The sequence below is a fragment of the Lepidochelys kempii genome, chromosome 24 (genome assembly GCF_965140285.1).
Source record: "Lepidochelys kempii isolate rLepKem1 chromosome 24, rLepKem1.hap1, whole genome shotgun sequence".
NCBI classification, from domain to species: domain Eukaryota; kingdom Metazoa; phylum Chordata; order Testudines; family Cheloniidae; genus Lepidochelys; species Lepidochelys kempii.
In genome coordinates, this window is record NC_136403.1 from 15,322,734 (window position 1) to 15,347,000 (window position 24,267).

The window sequence follows — 24,267 nt, forward strand, 5'->3', positions numbered from 1 at the left end:
GCACGGCTGTGGGACACAGAGCCCTGGGTTCTCTTCCTAGATCTCTCAGGGAGCCACCATACAATAGCGGGCCAGTCACTCCTTCTCTCTGTGCCTCAGTTTTCCCTCCCACCCATTGTCTATTTTAATTATAATTTCTTTGGTGCAGGGACTGTCTCTGGCTGTGTCTGGGCAGCGCCTGCCTCACCAGGCCCTGGTCTCAGCTGGGTCCCCTCCCATAAGAAACTCTCACCGTTTAATCTCCTGTCAATGATTTAGAAATGCGAAGAATCATTCTCCCCCATCTGGCTTTTTGCCCCCAAAACAAGGAAAAGTAGCTCATACCTGGGACCTGGGCCTGGGTTAGTGGCTGGGACTCCGGTCTGATCCCACCGCTAACACTAAGGAGACAGCAGAGAGGTTGGGGGTAGGTAAGGAGAAATCATCTTCATTTGCATCTGTGGCAATAGCCCCAGGCGCCGTGAGTGGCTGGTGCCTCAGGGGAGGAAAGGGAACCGTGATCCTGTGTTCCTGGCCTTTAAAGGCAACCTACTTGCTGGTTTGGTAGCAATAGGCTCTAGTGGTTACAGTGACTGAGACTCAGGACTTCTGGTTTTTATCCCCAGCTGGGGAAGGGGAATGGGGTCTAGTGGTTAGAACAGGGGGCTGAGAGTCGGGACTTGGGGGTTCTGGCTCCACGCACTTCACTTTGTTGTCTGGCTGCAGCAGACAAACTTCCCCTTTCTCTGGAAATTGTGAAGCTCAACCCCAGCGCTGGTTACAAGGGGGGTGGGGAGGTGTGTGGTGTTGCCTGTTCCTTTTAACCCTGTCCAGCCCCAGAGACTCACCAGCCATGGGCTAAATGGGCCCACTGGGTCAGAGTTAGAAGGACCACAACACCCATGCTCAGAGAGACCCTGGTGAAGGGATGAGGCTCGGTCCTTTTCTAGCGCTGGCCAGCTGGGATCTCAAAGCATCTGAGGAGTCGCTCAGCCCTCGGAGTAAGAGGAGGGTCCCCATCCCCCATGGACAAAGGGCAGAACCAAGAATAGAACCCAGGAGTCCTGACTCCCAGCCCCACTGCTCCAACCCATTAGACCCCACTCCCCTCCAATAGCTCAGGATAGAACCCTGGAGTCCTGGCTCCCACCCACTGCGATGGGTTCCCTGGGGTGCAACCTGGAACTGGGGTACTGCTGAGCCCTCTGTCCCACCAACCTGGGCTCCCTCTCACACTGTGATGCTGTGACAAGCTACAAACCTCTGGCAGGTCCTGCCCTGACACAGCCATCCCCAGGCAGGGACACGCTCAGCTGAGTCCCATGAATGGTCTCCCAGCCCCTATGAAACAATAGAGGCTCCCGCCAATCCCCCCAGCTCTCCACCTACGACCCCAGGTCTGTACCGTCCTGCCCTGGTCCGAAGCCTGACCAGTGTACGTTTATTACCCAGTTGTGATGGGGTGGACTAGGCCCAAAGGCCCCCTGCGGGAGGCCTCAGGGTTCAACCCCACCCATCCCAGGAACAGAGCAGTGGGGCAGGGGGAGGCTTAGCAGTCGTCCCCCAGGAGGTCTGGAGGGAGGCTTAGCTGTCCTCTCCCGAGTGCCCGGCCATGTTTGGTCCCCGTATCTTACACCGTGAGCCCGTCCGGCAGGGACTGGCTCTCACGTTGTGTTTGGGAAGCACCCTGTACTTTGGCAGGCCTAGCACAAGCTGCAGGAGGATAGTGTCTCCAGGGAGGAAGCCCTGGGGATACGGCCCCGTACCAGGGCTGGGCTACTTTAAGACTCTAGCCCAAGGAGGGCCCGAGAGAGACACCACCAGCGGGGTCCTGAGATAGGCCCTGTGGACTGTATCCCCCGGAAGGGGTTTGCGCCGGCTAACGTACAGACAGTGTGGCTCGGCCGCAGGGCTGAGTCACTGCAAACCTGCCTGAGAACCACCGAAAGGGGGTCTCCAGACCTAAAAAACGCACACATGCCCAATCAGAAACGGGCACTCGTGAGAGGTGGGTGCCAACCCCGGCACACCGATCCACCGCTGCCACAAAGGAAAGTGGACGCACACCTGCCTTTGCGACCCGAGCAGATTTCCCAGGCACTTCAACCACAGCGCAGGGTTTTAGGTAAAATATGAACCAGGTTTATTCACTGCAGAACGATGGATTTCAAGTGATTGTAAGCAGTGAGCGTAGAGATCAAAGTTGGTTACCTGAGACATAAAAGTAAAATCGCATTCTGAGTTCTCTAAACTAGACAGGATTTGAATCAAGCCGTGTCTCGCGCTGATAGACAATAGAAGCATCTTCCATACACCGGCTGGGACTCCCCTTCAGGCGAGGAACCCGTCGCCCGTTCAGTCTTTGTCCTCCAGACATGTCTCCAGGTGTTGCATTGTGGGGGGAGTTGAGGCCAAGTGATGACGTCACTTCCCCCCCTTTAGAGTTTCTTCCAGCTTGCTGAAACCATCTTTTGCCATGACGTGAGTCAAGCAGCCTCCATTGTGCACCTGCTCCCTCTCAGGGCACGTCGACACTGGCAACGTTACAGGGCTGGCAGTTACTGCGCCCCTCAGAGAGCGCTGAAGGGAAACCGCTGTTGTGTGTTCACACTGTCAGCTGCCTGCACAACAGCGTGTTCACACTTGCTGCACTTGCGGCGGTATTCAGAGCGGTGCACTCTGGGCAGCTATCCCCAAGAGCACCTCTTTCTCTTCTGCCGCTAAGACTTGTGGGAAGGCGGAAGGGGTCACGGGGCATCCTGGGTCCTGTCTCAAGGCCCCGTGATGCATTGCTCCGCATCCCGGCAATCCCTGTGCTTCCGTCTACATTTGGCGCCAATTTTCAACTCTTTGTGTACTGTGCATCCTGCCTATTCGGGGAGGAATGGATCCTGAACTGTTGACCAGTGTGCCGCTCGCTCTGACTAACACGTCACGAGAGGCAGTGGAGTAATTCCTGAAACTACCAAGGCAAGAGGAGTGCGACATTGATCTCGCCACGCATAGGAGCTACGACAGGAGATTGCTTGTGGCATTCACGGAGGTGCTGACCACAGTGGAACGCCGCTGTGGGGCTCAGGAAACAAGCACTCCGTGGTGGGGTCACATCGTGGTGCACGTCTGCAATGGGAGACAAGCCTGTGTTCTGCAACCCTCCTGCCCCCAGCAACTCGCTTCAGCAATTCCCCAAATCAGGTCCACTTACCAGAGGACTCCTCTCCTGTTTGTGCTTTGCCAAGCTCCGACTGCTGTGACCGGCTAGGCTGCTCCGGGGTAGAAAAGAGCTCCTGACTGCCTGCTTCTCTGGTCTCCGAGTCATCCTCTGCCTCTGGGTCCTCCTCCCCGTCTTCGTCCGAGATTTCCTCCTCCTGGCTCAGTCCACTCTCGACTGGCACGTGAGCCAACGAAGTATCCACAGGGGCCTTCGCAGTGGAGGTGGGGTCGCCGCCAAGCATCGCGTCCAGCTCTTTGTAGAACCGGCAGCTGGTGGGCGCAGCACCGGACTGGTGGTTTGCCTCCCGCGCCCTGTGGTGGGCGTTCCGCAGCTCCTTCCCTGTGACCCTGCACGGCAGTGTGTCCCGGCCATGGCCCCTTTCTCTCCTGCAGCGTGAAATCTGTCCCTGGGTATCATAGTTCCTCCGGCTGGCGCGCAGCTGGGACTGCACAGCCTCCTCTCCCCAAGGTCCAGCAGCTCGGCATTGCTGCAAGCCGGGCATCGCCTGGTGCCTGGAGCAGGCAGGGCCACCTGGACAAATGCACTAGGACCACTGCACGCGTCACCGAGCAAAAGGAAGGGGACTTTCAAATTTGCAAAGGAACGTACGGGCTGGGGCTGATGGTTGGTCACCTGAGGGCAGGGCAGTAGATTTCAAACCGCTGACCAGAGAAGTGAGAACGGGCATCGGGGGACACCTCCCGGAGGCCGGTCGCAGCGCTGTCGTCAACCAGGGTGTCTACGCCGGCACCGCGGCTCTGTAGCCCCGGCGCAGGAAGCTCGACGCCTCTCGTCGGGGTGGCTTTTTTTAAAGCCCTACAACAGGGCAGGTTCTGCGCATGAAGTGGCTTGGCCGTGTGCACCTCGGGAGCGACGGCGCTCAAAGCTGCCTTACTGCGCAGACACTTGCCAGTGTAGCCAGGGCCTGAGCAGTCTCCACTGTAGACAGTTCCTGGGATATCCCTGGGAGTGTGGATTCCTGTAATGGGCCATCAGCCCCTCTGCCTGCTCCGTTGTTGGACCTGAAAGGCTGGTTGTGGGGGTTCCCAACATCGCAAGATATTTCAGTAACACACAACCTAGCAAAATATCACAGCTAGGAAAGGACCTGAGGTCATAGCAGGGAGAATACATCAGACTGAGCTACTGTTCAGAGAGGGAGCCTGGTATTTGGGTTAGGGCTGGGGCTGGGAGCCAGGACTCCTGGGTTCTGTCTCAGCTCTGGGGGCTAGTGGGTTAAAGGAGGGAAAGCTGGGAGCCAGGATTCCTGAGTTCTAGGCCCAGCTCTGCAAAGGAATATTTATTATCAGACACACCCGGGCCCTCAGACCCTTGCTGGCCCCTTGCACCATTCCCCAGAGCGAACGCTCTCGGAGCGGTTGGGTAACATCAGACGCTGGCTCTGCCCAGGCTGTGGTCACAGATACACACAGAGACGGGGCCCCCCTAAACAATCCAGCTATCGGAGAGGAAGCAGCAGAGGAAGTGCGAGCTGGTGCGGAGCTGCAGGACGGGTTGGGGGGGCTCAGTAGGGGGCGCTCTCCCCTTGTAGTCAGTGCTGGCCCCAATGCCCCAGGGTGGCGCGAGCGGGGGCAGTGCTGGAAGGAGGGGGGCGCTGTAGGGGGCTCTCCGCTCGCAGTCAGGGCTGATCTCTGCTTCTGGGGCTTTGCTGTTCCCAGCTGAGACAATGAACCCCGACCCGGCCCCTTGTGCCTGTGATACCCTTCCCCCACATGGCTCTATCCCAAAGGGTCAGGATGTCCCCCATGGATCCCTGCTGCACCCCAACATGGTTTGTTCCCTTCCTGCACATCTCAGCTCCATATAGGAACCGTCCTCCGGTCCGGTCCTGCCCTGAAATCATCCTCCCCGTTGCTGTGAGCTGCCAAAGAGACACGCGCCCCTCCCCAGAGGTGGTTGCATTGCACCTCCGGGGGGTGAAGGCTTGCATAGACGGCCCGCAATAGACAATAGGTGAGAGAGAAAACTGAGGCACAGGGAGGAGCAGTGACTGGCCCGCTATTGTATGGTGGGTCCGTGACAGATCTAGGAGAAGAACCCGGGGCTCTGTGTCCCACTGGTGTGCTCCAGCCACTGGGCCACACTGTCACTGGGGGTGGCATTGAAAATACACTGGGGGCTTCCCAAGCACAGCGTGAGAACCAGTCTCCGCCCGACGCGCTCACAGTATAAGATATGGGGACTGAACACGGCTCGGCAACATTACCCGGCGCTGTTAAACACCTGCCGTGCCCTACCCCAGAGCAGGCTGCATTTCACTGTTCGTGAACGTGTCACTGAAGGTGTTTGAGATCTTTTGGGGGAGCCCATGCTAGACTGATCAACTGTTCAGAGAGGGAGCATCATGTTTGGGACAGAGCTGGGGCCTGGGAACCAGGACTCCTGGGTTCTATCTCAGCTCTGGGAGCAGGGTGGGGGCTAGTGGGTTAAAGGAGGGGAAGCTGGGAGCCAGGACTCCTGGGTTCTAGTTCCAGCTCTGAAAAGGGAAATTTATTTTCAGACACACCCGGGCCCTCAGACCCTTGCTGGCCAGTTGCACCGTGACCCAGAGGGAACGTTCTCGGAGCGGTTGGGTAACATCAGATAGTGGCTCTGCCCAGGCTGGGGTCACAGATACACACAGACGGGCCCCGATAAACAATCCAGCTATCGGAGACGAAGCAGCAAAGAAAGCGCTAGGGGGTGCGGAGCTGCAGGACGGGCCGGGGGGCTGTGTAGGGGGCTCTCCCCTCGCAGTCAGGGCTGATCTCTGTATCTGGGGCTTTGCTGTTCCCCGCTGAAACACTGAACCCCGACCCTGCCCCCTTGTGCCTGTGATATCCTTTCCCAACATGGCTCTATCCCAAGGGGTCAGAATGTCCCCCTGGGGTCCCTGCCACACCCCAAAGTGCTTTGTTCCCTTCCACCTCCCTGAATCTCCCTGCACATGTCAGCTCCACTTAGGAACCGTCCTCCAGTCCTGCCCTAAAAATGCCCTCTGCGTTGCTGTGAGCTGCCGAAGAGCCACTCGCCCCTCCCCAGAGGTGGCTGCATTTCACCCCTGAGGCCGTAAGCCCAGCTCACATGGCCCGCAAGGCACACAGGGATAGAAATGCAACCAGTCCTAGCTCCGCCAGGCCAATCTCTGGGCTTTACTCCCTTCTGGTTAGGAAGTTCTTTTACAAAGGGCTCCGGGTGTGAAATACCTGGTGACGCACCTGATCCCACGGCCAGATGCCATCGCCCGGCACAGATGAGCTGTCACCCAGAAAAGCTTCAGGTGAATCATTCCCGGCCCCTTTCCCCTCCCAGGCCGGCTGAGCGCTCTGTCCTGGACGGAGATGGCCTTGGTGCTGGTCCCTGCCCTTTGCCTCCTGAGCGGTGAGTAATTCACACAGACGCCACGCGCTGCCAGCCAGGCGACTGATGGGGACCATTTCCCCAGCCCTGGGAGTGCGTCTACACTGCCGGGAGGGTGCTTGGAACCAGGTTCCATCTCAGGGAAGTCCCACCAACTCGCACCAGCGGCTCCAGTTCAAGCCTAGGGGGCGTCTGGCCTTGAACCTGACCCCGAGCGGCAGGGTCCTCGCTGCTGGTTTCACCCCGGTGGAGAACACGCCTGGCTCTCATGGCAGAGTCAGCCTGGTCTAGCCCTCGGCCACGCTGGGCTGAGCAGCGAGGGCCTCAGCTGCTCTCGTCCCCCGGGCTGCCGTTTTCCCTGCGCCACGTCCTGCCTCCGGGCTTCTGGCTGCCGCAGCGAGTCAGGGTGTCTCCTGGGTCGGGCTGGAGAGCTCTGCTCCCTGCCCTGCCCGTCCGCCCAGCTCCGGCCCGGCTGGACCCTGCCCGCGTCCGCCCCCAGTTCCTTGAACAAGGGAAGTGCCTGATCTAAAGTTGCCAACCCTCCAGGATTTTACTGGAGTGTTGAGGAATTAAAGATTAATCTTCAATTAAAGACTGTCATGTGATGAAACCTGCAGGAATTTCTCCAACAAAGTTGGCAACCCTAACCTGACCCCTCACCAGTGGGGCTCCTCCTGCAGTCAGGGCCTCTGGCCCAAGGGCCAGACACCAGCTATCGGCGGGGGGCGGGGGGTGGGGGGGCTGAACTGAGAGGGGATGAGGGGTGCACTGAGGGGCGATATGGGGACCTGAGTTGAGGGGGGATGGGGAGGTGAACTGAGGGTGGCTGGACTGAAGGGGGTGGAAGGTGAACTGAGCAGGGTTTTTGGGGGACTGAACTGAGAGGGGGTGAACTAATGGGATGCAGGGGACGGACTAGATGGAAGGAGGGCTGGGCAAATGCGGGGAGGGGGTCAGCCTGGACTCATGGGAGAACTCGGGGGGGGGCAGGCATGATTTGGGGGCCTGGTGTGATTAATTGCTGGGCTGGAAATGGGCTGATGTTGGGGGGGGCACCTCCAAACTCTCCTTCCCCAATTCACAGGAGAGAGCTGGCTGGGCTCTCTTTCCCCTTCAAATCCTCCCCAAACCCTACCCCCCCTTTCCTGGGGAAGGCTTGATAAAGATCCTCACCAATTTGCATAGGTGAACACAGACCCAAACCCTTGGATCTTAAGAACAATGAAAAAGCAATCAGGTTCTTAAAAGAAGGATTTTAATTGACGAAAAAGTAAAAGCATCACCTCTGTAAAATCAGGCTGCTAAATACCGTACAGGGCGATCAGATTCAAAACAGAGAGAATCCCTCAACCTGAAGTTACAAAAAGACACAAAAACAGGAATCTCCATTCCATTCAGCACAGCTTGGTCAACACCTCGCTGTTAATGCAGCCTCACTCCACAAGGCAGCAGGAATGGAGGGGGGCGAGGGGAAGACAGCAGGGCAGAGAGAGACACAGAGACACACACCCTGTGTGTGAGGGAGAGACTTTGAGACAGCAGCTGCTGCCAGCAAGCCCCCTCCATTCTGAGCCCTGCTGTGTCCTGTCCCCCCCGTCCTCTGTGGAGATGGGGGGGCAGGAATGGGGGAGGGGGACACCCTGACTCAGCTCCCCTCTTCCCCCTCCTCACCTGCACATAGGGTGACCAGACAGCAAGTGTGAAAAACCTTGGACGGGGTTGGGGTGTTATAGGAGCCTATATATGGAAAAGACCCAAAAATCGGGACCGTCCCAAGAAAATCGGAACATCTGGTCACCTGCCCTGCAGAGCGAGCAGGAGGCTCCCGGAGCAGCTCCCCGGCAGAGGGCAGGGGCAGCACAGGGCCGTGTGGGCAGGGACGGCTGAACTGCCGGCAGTTGGGAGCCTGAGGGGCGGCGGGTGCACAGGGAACTTAGGGGAGCTGATGGGGGGCTGTCGGCCCACCCTGGCCCCACCAGCTCGCTCCAAGGGGCTGCTCTTTCTGCAGGCAGTGGGCAAAGCCGGCGGCTGCCAAACAACCCGACAAGGGAGCATTGGGCAACTTTAAACCAGCATGTTCTCGAATTTGGAGCTTCTCAAACTGTGGTCCACGGACCACCAGTGGTCCGCGAGCTCCATTCAGGTGGTCCGCGGCTAGTTCCCTCTCAGGTGCACTCCTGGGTGACTGCACAGGAGAGAACGAGGGGCCACCCCCTCATTAGTGGAGCTGCGCAGGCCTGGCTCCGCTAATTAGGTGCGTGGACCCTGGACAAGATGCACATGTAAGGGGAGGTGGTGGCCTTGGGGGGAATAGGGGGTTGGTAGGAGGGGGCAGTGGTGTGAGAAGAGGGGGAGAGTGGGCCCCTCACCCCCTGACCTAGATCCCTTCCCCCCTCTGGGCCAGGTCCCCCCACTCTGTCTCTCTCCATTCACGCCCCGTGTCTCCGTCTCGCCCCCCAGATGCCCCCACAGGTGTCCGCATTACGGCAGCGTCGGGCACCAGCCCGCAGGCAGGAGAATCGGTGACGCTAACGTGCAGTTACACCAGCAGCCTCCCCGCCCCCAACTCCTACACCTGGTACCGGGGCGACCAGCAGCTGGAGGGATCCCGGCGGGAAATGGTGTTGAAGAGCATCACGGTGGAGCAGGCTGGAGAGTATCGCTGCCAGGCCAACAATGGGATCGGCCAGACCCGTCCCCCGCATCAACATCACCGTCCTCTGTAAGTGCCGGGGACCTGAGAAAAGAGACCTCTGGGGTGGGGGAAGGGCAGGGGTTGTGTCTTTGTGCCGTTGGTCCAGCGGGTCTCTCTCTCCCGACTTTCGCCCTCCGTTGCCCCAAACGTGCCCAGGGTCGAGGTTTCGTGGCCGGCAGGGAAGGCAGCGCCTAGGGGAGGCGACAGTTTTACCCTGCGCTGCCAGGCTGCTGCCCTGCGGCCCGTCGCCGGGTACGTCTGGTCCCGCGGGGACGTGTGGCTGCCAGGAGCCGGGCAGGATTTATGTGTTGAGAAGGCAGCCGTCTCCGACGGATAGAGCTGCGTGTGCGGGGTCTGGGTGTCCTGCCCCAGCTGGGGGTATCTGAGCCTCTCTGCGAGAGCTGGTGAGAGCCTCCTCCCTCGCAACCCCTGGTACTCCCCACACAGCATCCTGGAGCAGCCCCACGTGCCCCCACCTTGTCCCCCCTGCTTCACCCCACCCCGCCCATCTTAGGAGCCCCTGCCTCATATTCCGCCCCCGCCTCCGAATAACCGGGTTTGCTCAACCCAGTGCTGCTGGCTCTGGGCTGGGCCTCCTGCTCCTCTGCATCGCTCCGGTGGCTGGGCCCAGCAGAAACAAATTCAGTTTGCATCCCCATCCCACCTGCCCCGGGGCCCCAGCCCCCTTTGGGCCACTGCTTATCCCCCCCACCTGCCCCGGAGCCCCATTCCACACTGAGCTCGGCCCTGTCCCCTCCCACCTTCCCGGGTGTCCAGCCGCCTCTGTGCCAGGCCCTGCCCCTCCATCTGCCTTGTGTCCCCAGACCCCTCTGGGACAGTCTCTGCCCCCCCCTCAGCTTCCCCAGATCCCCAGCCCCTTATGGGCCAGACCCTGTACCACCCCTCACCTGCTACAGGCCCCCAGCTTGCTCTGGGCCAGACCCTCTCCCCCGCAGCTGCCTTGTGCTCCCAGACCTTTCTGGGGGACTCCTCCCCCTTATCCCCATGCTGCCCTGCCTGTTCTCACCCCCTGGAGCCACATGGGCCAGGCCCTGCCCCTCACCCCCTGCCCTGGATCCCTTCCCCCCTCTGGGCCAGATCCCCCCACTCTGTCTCTCTCCGTTCACGCCCCATGTCTCCGTCTCGCCCCCCAGACGCCCCCACAGATGTCCACGTTACGGCAGCGTCGGGCACCAGCCCGCAGGCAGGGAAATCGGTGACGCTAACGTGCAGTTACACCAGCAGCCTCCCCGCCCCCAACTCCTACACCTGGTACCGGGGCGACCAGCAGCTGGAGGGATCCCGGCGGGAAATGGTGTTGAAGAGCATCACGGCGGAGCAGGCTGGGGAGTATCGCTGCCAGGCCGACAATGGGATCGGCCAGTCCAGGTCCCCCCCCATCACCATCACCGTCCGGTGTAAGTGCCGGGGACATGAGAAAAGAGACCTCCGGGGTGGGAGAAGGGCAGGGGTTGTGCCTTTGTGCCGTCGGTCCAGCGGGTCTCTCTCTCCCGACTGTCGCCCTCCATTGCCCCAAACGTGCCCAGAGTCGAGGTTTCGTGGCCGGCAGGGAAGGCAGTGTCTAGGGGAGGCGACGGTTTTACCCTGCGCTGCCAGACTGCTGCCCTGTGGCCGATTGGCGGGTAGGTCTGGTCCCGCGGGGACGTGTGGCTGCCAGGAGCCAGGCAGGATTTACGTGTTGAGAAGGCAGCCGTCTCCAATGGAGAGAGCTGCGTGTGCGGGGTCTGGGTCTCCAGCCCCTGCTGGGTGTATCTGAGCCTCTCTGCGAGGGCTGGTGAGAGCCTCCTCCCTCGCAACCCCTGGTACTCCCCACACAGCATCCTGGAGCAGCCCCACGTGCCCCCACCTTGTCCCCCCTGCTTTGCCCCACCCTGCCCATCTTATGAGCCCCAGCCTCCTATTGCGCCCCCGCCTCCGAATAACTGGGTGTCACGGAGTCCCCGGGCGATGCTCTGGAACTGCTCCCTGTGAAGCCAGTCAGGACTCTGGGGCAGTCGCCTTCCTGTGAGCAGCCTGTCTGCAGGACGCACAGCTCACACGGCTTCCACCTTCCTGGGTCTGACCTCGGAGCATTCAGCGTCCTCTGCCCCTCCGTGCGCTTCCAACAGCGAGTCTGCTCAGGCGGGGTCCTGGGGAAGCCAGAGGGTCCTGCCCCCCAACTCTGCAGTCAGATGTGACTCTCAGCCAGCCAGTGAAACAGAGGTTTATTAGACAACAGGAACATGGTCTAACACAGAGCTTGCAGGTGCAGAGAACAGGACCCCTCAGCTGGGTCCATTTTCGGGGGCAGTGAGCCAGACAACCACGTCTGCCCTTCACTCCATGTCCCAACCAGCCCCAAACTGAAACTCCCTCCAGCCCCTCCTCCTCTGGGCTTTGTCTATTTCCCGGACCAGGAGGTCACTGGATTCCTTTGTTCTCCAGCCCTTTAGCTCTCACCTTGCAGGGGGGAAGGGCCCAGGTCATCAGTTGCCAGGAAACAGGGTGTCAGCCATTCTCTGTGTCCAGACTCCTTCACACACCGGCCCTCTAGGGCTCTGCAATGATCATACACCCTTACCCCACCCCCTAGATACTTAAGAACTGCATAGGGGAAACTGAGGCACCCGCACACTATTCACAGGAAACATTAAGAATAGTCCCACTTCGTCACATCTCTCCCCCCTTCGAGATCAAACTGAGCGGGGTCACTTTAGCCGGTGACCTGGGGAAGTTAGAAGCCACCAACATTCCTATGGATGCCCCAGCATCTCTCCCATTCCTTGCTAGGAGTTACACCAGGTCCTTCCAGTTTCACGCCCCCCCTTAGGTCGGGGGTGGTCGATAGCACTTGCTGGCCGCATGTGGGAAGGTTTATGCAGCCTGTGCCCTTTGGCCACCCCAAAACCCCAGGGGGTCAAACTGGGATCGGGTCTTCTCCCCAACAAGCTGGCCAAGCACAGCCACTTGGTTAGAGGGCTGTTTAACTTTCTTAACAGCTTTCACTTCATCTGAGACCTTCTCAAAGCTCTCCACACTGGGTCTTTCAACAGGAAAGTCAGTGGATCCATTCACAACCGAAAATTTCTGGCTGTTAGGAACTGAAACTTTCTTGATTAAATCACTTTCACACCCTTCAGTTGCAGTCAACTGCTTGCAAAGACTCCCTGAGGATTCCTTGCCCTAGGGCTTTTCTATGCAACAATTCACCCCTCACAGAAATTCTGCTCTTACCCTTTTTACCTAGGGCTTGCTCTAGAGGAACACTTTCCTGAGCAACAACAGACTCTTTCTGGGTCTCCCTTACATCCAGAATTACCTCTGGCCCATCCAGCGGATTCCTCCACAATCCCCTTTCAGGCAAACTTACAGACTTCCTAGAGAAAAGGTCAGAAGCATTCTCCTTCCCTTTGCCACACACAAGTTCAGGAATCTTTTCCTTCTTGTTACAGGTTTCCACACCCTCAGCAGGTAACACAATCACATCATCTTCATGCTCTCCTTGTGCCCTGGCTAGGATCTCACCCTGATTAGACAGAGTTGCTCCACCCTTTCCCAACAACACACTAGCAACAGGCAAAATACAAGCACCAGAATTGTCTGCTCTCTAGGATTTTACATAGACACTAACTGGATGCGACCTAGTTACAGGGCCATTCTCCCGAGCAGACACAAACTTAGGACCCTTCCCTTCCTGGGCTTTAGCTGAATCCAGAGCCAGCTCTGAGACAACTGCACAACCCTCAACCATCACAGGCTGAAAGACCCCTTCTGTCTGCTCCACAGACAAAGAAGAGCCGGACACACTTTCTCCTTTCCCAGACACACAGCTTGGGATCTCTTTCCCCTTGTCCCAGCACACAAGGCTGGTCACAAACAACTGCTTGGAGATCAGGGTAGCTCCCTCCATAGGCAAGTCAATACCCCTGACAGACACGGGCACGTTTCCTTCACTGTCCCAATTCTCCACCCAGCTAACAGGTAAGGTCCAGGGACACTCGTCTTCCACTCTCCTCCCCTTCCCACCCTGCTGACTAGACACAGCCATCAGCTCACAAGGCTGCCTAGGCTCAACCAGACTTTCCTTACCAAGCACCTTGCCACTCCCAACAGATCCCCTGCCCTGCCTGTGTCTCCCCCCACTGAGCTGGGGTCTCAGCTCCCACTGTGCTCAGCGCTGCCCTTGCTGTCCCAGTGGGGGTAGGCAGCGAGCTCGCTGCTTTCCTCACTGCATCAGAGCCAGCGTGAGCCCCCTCTCAGGTGTGCAAGGGGGCGGGGAGCATCTCTCTGTCCCACCCAGCCCCAGGGGTCTGGTTACAGGCAGGCAGGTAGCCTGAGCCTAGCCGCTCCTCCCTGCTGCCAGCCAGGTCATCTGCATTTTCACTGACCATTTCCCTCTCCGCCGATGGGTTCCCTGGATTCAAATTCAAACCCTTGGCAGTTACCGGAGCATGGCCTGGATCCTGCCCCAAAGAGACACAGTCACCCCACAACAGGGTCTCGCAGCTGGTGTCCTGGAGAACCCCAACGGCCAGCCAGCCCCACCCCTCCTGGGTCTGGGCCATAGGCAGGGCGAGGGGCTTCGTCCCTGGGACCCTCACCCAGCTCACACAGCCCCTCAGCATCTGAGGCTGCACCACCCAGGGCCTGACAACAGTTCTCTCTGTCCCAGGATCTCGCCACCCCAGGAATGTCTCCCCATTGACCATCACCTTCCGCTCCCACTGGAGGTCCGAGGGGCCTGGCCCCAGGAAACTCCATACAGATGTAAGCAGTGTCAGGATGAGCTCCACCCTGACATCTGGTGGTGAGGTGTGGCAAGTTGTGGAAAAGAACTTCAGGGGCCGATCTCATTTGCATAGGCACACCCACCACGCCTAGAATGAGACCATAGCTGCCCAAATGGTCACTTTGGCTGCTGTGGGATCCCCAGTGTCTCTGTTATTGGGGCAGGAAGAATAAATTGTTATTACCCTGATTATGGGAACTGTGCTTGGAACTGTACTGGGCCTTTTGTTATGATGGAGGGATTCACCATCAACTAAGTAGCACTCGCTAGGCAAGGGTCATGGGTTCCAAAACTGTGTGACTAGAGAGAGATTGGGGATGAGTATTAATACTTGGTGGTATGGGCCCCTTGGTGAGGGCCTTATATGTTAATTGCACTTCCTCCTCTCTCCACTGTGGAATATCAGAGCTAATTTTGATTTCATTAGAAGTCTAGTTATAGGCTGCTGAGCTCACTTTGGGCTGACAGTGCACCAGCACTGGGGCTCCCCTATTATAAGCTGAATTCACCTAAGAGCTGAAATCACTGAGTGTTGTGTTAAGTAGTGGGGGAGCCTGAAGATATATTGTGGAGCAGTTCGACGCGGAGCAGTGTGTGGATGGCAGGAGCTGCTTGTGGGCCGTGGAGCTGAGCGAAGGAGTTTGTGGGGCGGCTGGCGGAGCGGGGGGCGGCTGGCGGAGCGCAGCTGAGCGAAGGAGTTTGTGGGGTGCCTGGCGGAGCGGAGCGCTGCTATGGAGCTATGGGGTGGTCAGCTTCAGATCATGTAAGGTGCCTCTTACCCCCGTCCCATTTCCACCCAGGTTGGGAGGTAAAGCTCTGCAGATAAACTTTTGAACTCTGGGGCTGCCCTGACCAGAGACAGAGACTTTTGGGGCATTGGACTTTTGGGACTTTGGGTGATTTGGGGTTGCTGGACTCAAGAACCAAAGGGAAAGGGCATGCCCCAATTTGCCTGGGGTGGGGTTGTTTTTGCTCATGGGTTGTGTTATGAATCCTGTTGGTGGTGTTTCCCCAACATAATGCCACATTGTTTCTCTCTGTTATTAAAAGGCTTTTGCTACACTCAGACTATGTGCTTGCGAGAGGGGAAGTATTGACTCTTGGAGGCGCCCAGCAGGGGTGGTATATATTTGTCCCAGGTCACTGGGTGGGGGCTCGAGCCGGTTTGCATTGTGTTATTGGAATGGATCCCCTAGATATTGAACCCGGCCCTTGTTGCTGCCAACTCTGACGGGCAGAAGGGTTACACAGACATACAGGTTGGGGTCAGGAGTGGGAGCCTGTCCACCACCCCACTCATCTGGCTGACGGAGTCTACAGCTTTGGGACCCAGCAAGGGAGCTAGACACCGGGGCTCTTCCGCAGGGTCCCCCTGGTTCAAATCGCCAGCCTGCTCAAAGGCAGTGAGGTGGCATCCACATCCCCCACCTCCCTTAACCGGGGCAGCAATTTAGTCTCGAGGTTCCCTGCAGAACTGGCCCCCCAAGGTCTATCCCCACTCACCCCTGGGAGGTCCCCTAGGCCTCTCCGCTCCCCCATCGCCAGTTCATGCTGCTGCTGCAGCTCTTTCTCGGGCTCTCGCTGTCTCTCACAGTCCTCTTGCTCTCTCGGACTCAGCTCCAACCCATCCATCTTCGATCCCTGGATGGGGATCCCGGTCCTGAAGACCCTCATCTGGTCGGGGACAGGAGTCTTGGGAATGCCTGGCTACCACTCCAGCTGCTCCCAGATCCTGCTGTAGCCCCATCTGGGTCAGGAATCTGTTCCTTAGAGCCGTCATCCTCCTCCAGCTGCACGATGAACTGTGCCTTGGTGAACTTTCCAATGCTCAACCCTCTCTTTCTGTACAGGGTTACAATGTCCTTCTTAAGGAGACGGTGACAGGCCATCACTCCGCTCTTCCCAAGTTGTTGTGGACTCACAGGCCTGTGTGCTCTCTCGAGGTCACCACCTCTTTGCCAGGGTCAAGCGGCAGACTCCTCCGCCCCTTGGACTGCTTGCTGCAATCCCCAGGGGAACCCTGTTACTGCAAAAGTCCTTCTCTCTCCCAGGGCCAAGCCGCAGGGTCCTTCGCCGCTGAGACTGCTCACCGCAGTCCCCAGGGGGACCCTATTACTGCACAGTCCTTCTCGCTGGTCACACACTCCCAGGGGTTAACCGCCCCCCGAAACCGCTCCTCTCTGACCCTTCAGCACTCCTGGTCCTCGTCAATCCCCCTTCGTTTTACTGTTCCCCAGTCACTTCCTGCAGGAAGCGCCATCCACGGGGTGCAGTACATCCCACCGCTGCCACCAGTTGTCACAGGGTCCCTGGGCGATGCTCTGGAACTGCTCCCCATGAAGCCAGGCAGGACTCTGGGGAAGTCGCCTTTCTGTGAGCAGCCTGTCTTCAGGACACACAGCTCACTCACACGGCTTCCGCCTTCCTGGGTCTGAACTCGGAGCATTCGGCATCCTCTGCCCCTCCGTGCGCTTCCCACAGCGAGTACGCTCAGGTGGGGCTCCTGGGGAAGCCAGAGGGTCCTGACCCCCAACTTCACAGTCAGACAAGACTCTCAGCGAGCCAGTAAAACAGAGGCTTATTAGACCACAGGAACATGGTCTAAAACAGAGCTTGTAGGTGCAGAGAACCGGACCCCTCAGCTGGGTCCATTTTGGGGGCCAGTGAGCCAGACAACCACGTCTGCCCTTCACTCCATGTCTCCAACCAGCCCCAAACTGAAACTCCCTCCAGCCCCTCCTCCTCTGGGCTTTGTCCCTTTCCCAGGCCAGGAGATCACCAGATTCCTTTGTTCTCCCACCCTTTAGCTCTCACCTTGCAGGGGGGAAGGGCCCAGGACATCAGTCTCCAGGAAACAGGGTGTCGGCCATTCTCTGTGTCCAGACCCCTGCACACACCTCCCCTCTAGGGCTCTGCAGTGGTCATACACCCTTCTCCCACCCCCTAGATAGGGGAAACTGCATAGGGGAAACTGAGGCACCCACACACTATTCAGAGGAAACATTAAGAACAGTCCCACTTTGTCACACTGGGTTTGCTCAACCCAGTGCTGCTGAGTCAGGGCTGGGCCCCCTGCTCCTCTGCATTGCTCCCGTGGCTGGGCCCAGCAGAGACAAATTCAGTTTGTGCCCCCCACACACACCTGCCCCGGGGTCCTAGTCCCCTTTGGGCCACTGCTCATCCCCCCACCTGCCCCGGGGCCCCATTCCACACTGAGCTAGGCCCTGTCCTCTCCCACCTTCCCAGGTGTCCAGCCGCCTCTGTGCCAGGCCCTGCCCCTCCATCTGCCTTGTGTCCCCGGACCCCTCTGGGACAGTCTCTGCCCCCAGCTGCCCCAGCCCCCCAGCCCCATATGGGCCAGGCCCTGTACCACCCCTCACCTGCTCCAGGCCTCCAGCTTGCTCTGGGCCAGACCCTCCCCCCCGCAACTGCCTTGTCCCCCCAGACCCTTCTGCGCGACCCCTCCCCCATATCCCCATGCCGCTCTGCCTGTTCTCGCCCCCTGGAGCCACATGGGCCAGGCCCTGCCCCTCACCCCCTGCCCTGGATCCCTTCCCCCCTCTGGGCCAGGTCCCCCCACTCTGTCTCTCTCCGTTCACGTGCCGTGTCTCCGTCTCGCCCCCCAGATGCCCCCACAGGTGTCCGCGTTACGGCAGCGCTGGGCACCAGCCCGCAGGCAGGGGAATCGGTGACACTAACGTGCAGTTACACCAGGAGCCTCCCCGCCCCCAACTCCTACACCTGGTACCGGGGCGACCAGCAGCTGCATGCATCCCAGCAGGAAATGGTGTTGAAGAGCATCACGGTGGAGCAGGCTGGGGAGTATCGCTGCAAGGCCGACAATGGGATCGGCCAGTCCCCGTCCCCCCCCATCAACATCACCGTCCTCTGTCAGTGCCGGGGACCTGAGAAAAGAGACCTCCGGGGTGGGGGAGGGGCTGGGATTGTGCCTTTGTGCCGTAGGCCCAGCGGGGGAGGGTCATTGTGGCGATCACGGTGGATCACGAGCTCACCAGGAGCTCCCAGTGCCGCGGTGGCCAGCAGGGCTAGTGCCATCCCGGGGTGCAGGAACAGGGCAATCTGGAATCGAGCAGAGAGGGGATTTTACCTCTGGATCTTGCCCTGGTGCAACCACGTCTGGGATCCTGTGCCCAGTTCTGGGGCCCGCACTCCCAGGAGGTGCTGATCAGCTGGGGAGGGGTCAGAGAAGAGCCATGAGAAGGAGTCAGGGGTTGGAAAACCTGCCCTAGGGTGAGACACTCCAGGAGCTCCGTCTGTTTAGCTGAATCAAGGGAAGGGGAAGGGGTGACGTGAGCCCCGTCTGGAAGATCCTACACGGAGAAGAGAACGTTGATAATGGGCCTGGCGGCCGAGCAGACAGAGATCCAGGGGCTGGAAGCTGAAGCTAGACAAATTCAGACTGGCATTAAGGTGCAAATGTTGAACAGGGAGGAGAATTTGCCATTGAAAGAATGATCTCCGGACGTGGTGGATTCTCCATCCCGGGGAATGTTTAAATCACTCTGGGATGTTTTGCTAAAGGATCGGCTCTCGTTCAAACGGGAATGAACTGATGGGAGTCCTGTCGTTCAAATGGGAATGAATTCAGGGGAGTTCTGAGGCCTGTGTCACCCAGCTGGTCCTTCTGCCCTTAGATTCTATGGATCATCCTTCCCTTGGCCCATCACTGCCTTTGCCGAGGTCTTGGGGAGGCTGGCTGTGATTCCTCCAGCCCTTTAGTCCAGCCCTATCATCAAACAGGGAGGGGTTGGACTACATCTCCCATGATGCATCACAGCCACGAATTCCACTGAAGCGCCCCTCCCCGCACCAAGAGGGGACCAGGTGGTGCATCGTAGGAGTTGTAGTTCAGCCGGACACCCCGGCCAACAGATGAGACTGAGAACGTGAGGCACAGGAACTGCAAGTCCCATGATGCACCACACCGAAGGACTCCTATGACACACATGGAATGATGGGATTTTGTGAGATCTTGGTATTCATTTAAAAAAACCAAAATTTCTAGTAGAGCTGGCCAGGAAATGGGTTTTTTTTTCCCAAGTGGGAAAGCGCCACTTTTCATAGAAATGTCAAAAACCGAAATATTTCAATTGAAAATGGCCTGATGGGCGTTGTAGTTTGAGTGCCTTGTGCTTCCATTCCCTTCTGTGGGCCAGAATCTGTAGCCGGACTATATCTCCCATGATGCACCTTGGCGTAGGATTCCTGTGATGCACGCCCTTCCCCCACCAAGAGAGGGGCTGGTGGGGCATCATGAGAGATGTAGTCCAGAGAGACACCTTGGCCTATAGTGGAGAATGAGGATACAAGGCTCTGAAACTGCATCTCCCAGGATGCACCCTGGCTATGGATTCCTGTGAGGGACCCTTCCCATCACCACGAGGAGAGATAGTGGTGCATCATAGGAAATGTCATCCCCCTGGGCAGCACAGCCTACAGAGGAGGCTGGGGGTGCTGGGACGGGAGGGCTCCGCGTCTGAGCATCAGGTCTGCTGACTCCAAAGCCACCACGTGTAATGATCCCGCCCCATGCAGCCTCACTGTGGGCTTGTTACCCGGCTGCCGTCCCTCAGCAAATGGGGTTCAAAAATCTGCTGCTGGTGAGAACCCTCCTTTCTCCTTTCCAGCCACCTCCCGTGTTTGGGCTCCCGCCTACATCCTGGGACCTGCAGTTGCGCTCGTCCTGCTGCTGCTGGTGGGGCTGGTCGGCGTCATAGCTTGGAGGTATTTGCTCTTGCTTTGCAAACCGGTGATATCCGCGTTTCGGGTCGTCTGGCCATCCCCAGCTCCTCCCGCCTGGCCTTTGCCGGAGAACCCCGCAATCCGGGAGTGAGAATTGGAGAGCCAGTTCGGCTGCACGGAAACCCAGTCAGGGGGAGGTGATTGAATGGTGGTGGTTGAGTCCCACACAGATACCTGACCCCTGCAGGGGCCTGGGAAGGGCTGGGTGGCCTCCTGCTTACACGGCTGGGCTGGTGGTCAGGGGAGCAGGGGTCAAGCCCAGGCAGGAGGTTCTATTTTGTGGGAGCCTTTGTCTTGTTCCTTCCTCTCCTGAACCGAAGCAGATGTCGTTTTGCCTCTGAGCTGTTGGTTTCCTTTATTTGTAGGAAGAGGCGGAGCAAACGCCAGGGGCTGAGCCGCGATCCGGTAAGTGCATCTAAGGGGCTGGGAGCCAGGACACCTGGGTTCTTTCCCTAGCTCTGGGAGGGGAGTGGGGTCCAGTGGGCGAGAGCATGAGATGCTGGGAGCCAGGACGCCTGGGTTCTATCCCCAGCTCTGTTGCTGACTCACTGCATGACTTTAGATGAGCTCTGTCCCTCAGTTTACCCCTCCATAAAACAGGATTATAAAATTCCTCTCCTTGTCCCCTTCCCATCCCCGTCCCCGAGCAGGACAGAAGGTCTTTCCAATCCCCTGGGTAGTTTATCAGGTGTGGTGGGGGGGTCTGTGTGCATTTTCCTTTGTTGTTAGACATCACCGAGCAGTCCTAGAGCAGTGGCTCGCGGCCTCACTTCTCCCTGCCTTGCAGGACCAGCCAGGCCCAGAGGAGACCCCGATGTCTGAACGCATCTATGAAAACACCCAGCACTATGGCATGGGGAAGCCAGCCTGCCTGGCCCCACCCGCGGCCCCCAGGTAACAGCCGGGCGTGGGTCTGAGCTACTGTGTAGGGGCTGGGTGTGGGGCGGTGCCCACATGTTTGGAGAGCGTGGCCAAGGCTGAGCTTGATATGCCTCCTGCTGGGGTGTAGGTCAGTTTGTGTGTGTCCCTGGCGCCCCCTGCTGGAGGGATGAGCCCTGTTTGGGGCAGGGGCTGGATCGGAGCCAGCATTCCCTCGACAGGGGTCCACAACCATTTTCTGTTGCTCCCTCCCTTACCCATAATGGAAACTGTCCGTCCCCACCCCCATCCCCTGCCGGGAGTGGGGTCAGAACTGCAGTCGGGAGCTGGGCTTGGGACCAGGGCTGGAGCTGCGGCTGGGGCAGAGTGGGGCTGGGTGGTGCTCCCTCCCTGCCCCCCATGGGGGCTGGCCTGGCTGCACTGCCCCAAAAGTTCCTCCAGGCCCTCCTAGGGTGGTGTGCCCCACAGTTTGGGGACCGCTGCTCTAGAAGCGAAAGGCCCCTTCTCTGCCCTCCTCCCTCCCGAGGAAGCCAGTCCCCCACTCCGGGGCTGGACTGGAGCCAGTGTCCCCTAGAGGGGAAAGGCCCCATTTCCCATTCCCCAAATCCATGACTCATGTCTGGTCTGGGGTGCTTTAGCCCAGGGGTCCACCCCCAGCCACTGACCCACAGGGGTTGTACGCTGTTGACCGACGCAGCCTGACCAATCTCCAGCCACGGCGCTGCAGCCGACCGAACACTAGCCACCCAAATGCCCTCGCGCCATCCCCAGCCCCCATAACGTTCTCTCTTTCCGTGGCAGCGCGCCCACCGAGGTGTGCCCGGGCTCTCCGGATAGCACCAGGGAATCCCACATCTACAGCCAGCCCATGAACACTGGCAAAGTACCACAGGTGAGAGACTCATTCCTCTGTAAAAAGAAAAGGAGGACTTGTGGCACCTTAGAGACTAACCAATTTATTTGAGCACGAGCTTTCGTGAGCTACAGCTCACTTCATCGGGTGCATACCGTGGAAACTGCAGCAGACTTTATATACACACAGAGATCATGAAACAATACCTCCTCCCACCCCACTGTCCTGCTGGTAATAGCTTATCTAAAGTGATCATCAAGTTGGGCCATTTCCAGCACAAATCCAGGTTTTCTCACCCTCCACCCCGCCACACACAAACTCACTCTCCTGCTGGTAATAGCCCATCCAAAGTGACAACTCTCTTCACAATGTGCATGATAATCAAGGTGGGTCATTTCCTGCACAAATCCAGGTTCTCTCACCCCCTCACCCCCCTCCAAAAACCACACACACAAACTCACTCTCCTGCTGGCAATAGCTCAGCCAAACTGACCACTCTCCAAGTTTAAATCCAAGTTTAACCAGAACGTCTGGGGGGGAGTTTGTGTGTGGGGGGGTGGAGGGTGAGAAAACCTGGATTTGTGCTGGAAATGGCCCAACTTGATGATCACTTTAGCTAAGCAATTACCAGCAGGACAGTGGGGTGGGAGGAGGTATCGTTTCATGATCTCTGTGTGTATATAAAGTCTGCTGCAGTTTCCACGGTATGCATCCGATGAAGTGAGCTGTAGCTCACGAAAGCTCATGCTCAAATAAATGGGTTAGTCTCTGAGGTGCCACAAGTACTCCTGTTCTTTTTGCGAATACAGACTAACACGGCTGTTACTCTAAAACCTGTCATTCCTCTGTGTATATGCGGCCCGGGTCTCCGAGGTTCTGTCCCCAGCTCCAGGAGTAGGGTGGGGTCCAGTGGTTAGAGCAGGGGGGCTGGGAGCGTGGACTCCTGATTTCTATCCCCAGCTCTGGGAGGAGAATGGGATCTAGTGGTTACAGAAGTGGGGCTGGGAGCTAGGACATCTGGGTTCTATCCCTGGCTCTGGGAGGGGAGCAGGGTCTAGTGGTTAGAGTGGGGGCAGAGGGCTGGGAGCCAGGACTCCTGGGTTCTATCCCGGCTCTGCCCCCTGTGAGATCAGCTCTCAGCGGCAGCGAGACCAGGCTGGGCTGGGCGCTCTGGGTCAGGGTGAGCACAGCTGCGGGGCAGGGCAGGGGGCATCGCCCAGCAGCTGGAGGGCAGAGCGGTGGGCGGGACGCTGAGTGACGGGGCTGAGGGGGTGACATGAAGAGGCGAGTGCTCTGCGGGGGGGCCTCTGTGTCGCCGGGGGCAGCGGGACAAGCCCTGGGCAGCTGGCGTGTGCAGCAATATCTCGTCCACTGGCTGGGACAGGGAATGGGGCCTGGGGCCTTTCCCCTGTAGGGGGGCCAGCTCTGATCCAACTGCTGGTGCCTGAGTAGCAGCATTGCCGTGAGCTGGTGGAGTTGCTCCATTCGATGGCAGGAGGAGCAGAGCTGTTACCCCCAAGGTGGAGCTGAAGGAGTTGCTCCATTACCCAGCAGCAGTGGTAGGGCTGTTATCCTCCATGTGTATCTCCCATTACAGAGGTGATGCCCTCAGCCGATGTGTTTTGTGTCGATATAAGGGGTCTCCAGAAGGCCCGACGTAATGATCATCAAGGCTAAAATTGTGGGGGGGAGGAGTTGTTTTTTAGGAGACAGTGTTGCCTAGTGGATAGAGCACTGGCCTGAGACACAGGACGCCTGGGTTCTCTTCCTGGCTCTTCCACCTGCCTGTTGGGTGACCTTGGCTAAGTCACTTCCCCATCCGGTGCCTCAGTTTCCCCAGCCGTGCTTTGAGCTCTGCTGATGTAAAGCTCCCCGTCAGAGTCGGGCATTGTCATTATTATTCTTTACCCTAGAGTGACCCAGATGAGGTCCACTACGCGGCCGTCCAGCTGCAGCCTCTCACCCGGAGAGCGGAGCCTGTCGCCGACCTCACCTGCGAATACGCTGTTATTAAGAGCTAGGATCCAGCTGCGGCTCACCTGGCACTTCCCCCTACAGCCGCCAGCCAGCTGCACATGCTTGCTGCTTGCGCCGGCTTCTCAGCTAGGGATCCCGTGAGGCAGCGGAGGGGCAATGAGGAGACACGAGACAAACAGATTTCCAAGGCCAGAAGGGGCCAGTTTGATCGGCTGGTCTGACCTGGGCCAGAGCCGTCCCCCCACATTCAGAGGCGACCTCCAGTGGAATCCGACTGCGCAGCCCCCCAGTTCCAGACTCACAGAGATCACTTGGGGAGGGGTCAGAGAAGAGCCAGGAGAATGACTCAAGGATTGGAAGACAGGCAGGAGTCAGACTCCAGGGGCTCAGTTTATCCAGCGTCACACGGAGGAGGTTGAGGGGTGACTCAGTCCCCTCTAGAAATATCCCCCCCGAGGAACAGACATCTGGTGAGAGCGGGCCCCTTGATCTAGTAGGCCAAGATCCAGCAGCTCATGACCCGGCTCTAGGAGCAGGAGGTGGGGAGTAGAAACAAGTGAACGTGTTCACACGAAACATTTTGTGATCAGGAAACACAGGTTCGGCGCCACCAAATCATCACACGATTTCAGGAGGGTTTTGCCAAACTGTCTCAGGAGGAGATAAAACCCCCGAACCCTCGAATTGGTTCAGTCCAAAACGATTCTTTTTGTTGCAAAAAATCCTTTCATGTGTTGTTTTTAAATCAAAACCATTGA

At 58.4% G+C, this 24,267-nt stretch overlaps 1 protein-coding gene across 1 annotated transcript in view; it reads left to right on the top strand.

The window, feature by feature from the left end:
• Positions 1–24,267, top strand: part of LOC140902949 (B-cell receptor CD22) — a 62,702-nt gene extending 38,435 nt beyond the window's left edge. The window contains 9 exon segments of the mRNA XM_078850404.1: positions 9,014–9,242; positions 9,244–9,275; positions 10,403–10,666; positions 17,664–17,927; positions 19,686–19,782; positions 20,166–20,205; positions 20,588–20,694; positions 21,481–21,571; positions 23,446–24,267. Of these exon segments, the coding sequence (XP_078706530.1) occupies positions 9,014–9,242; positions 9,244–9,275; positions 10,403–10,666; positions 17,664–17,927; positions 19,686–19,782; positions 20,166–20,205; positions 20,588–20,694; positions 21,481–21,571; positions 23,446–23,553 (1,232 nt within the window). The 3' untranslated portion in view covers positions 23,554–24,267.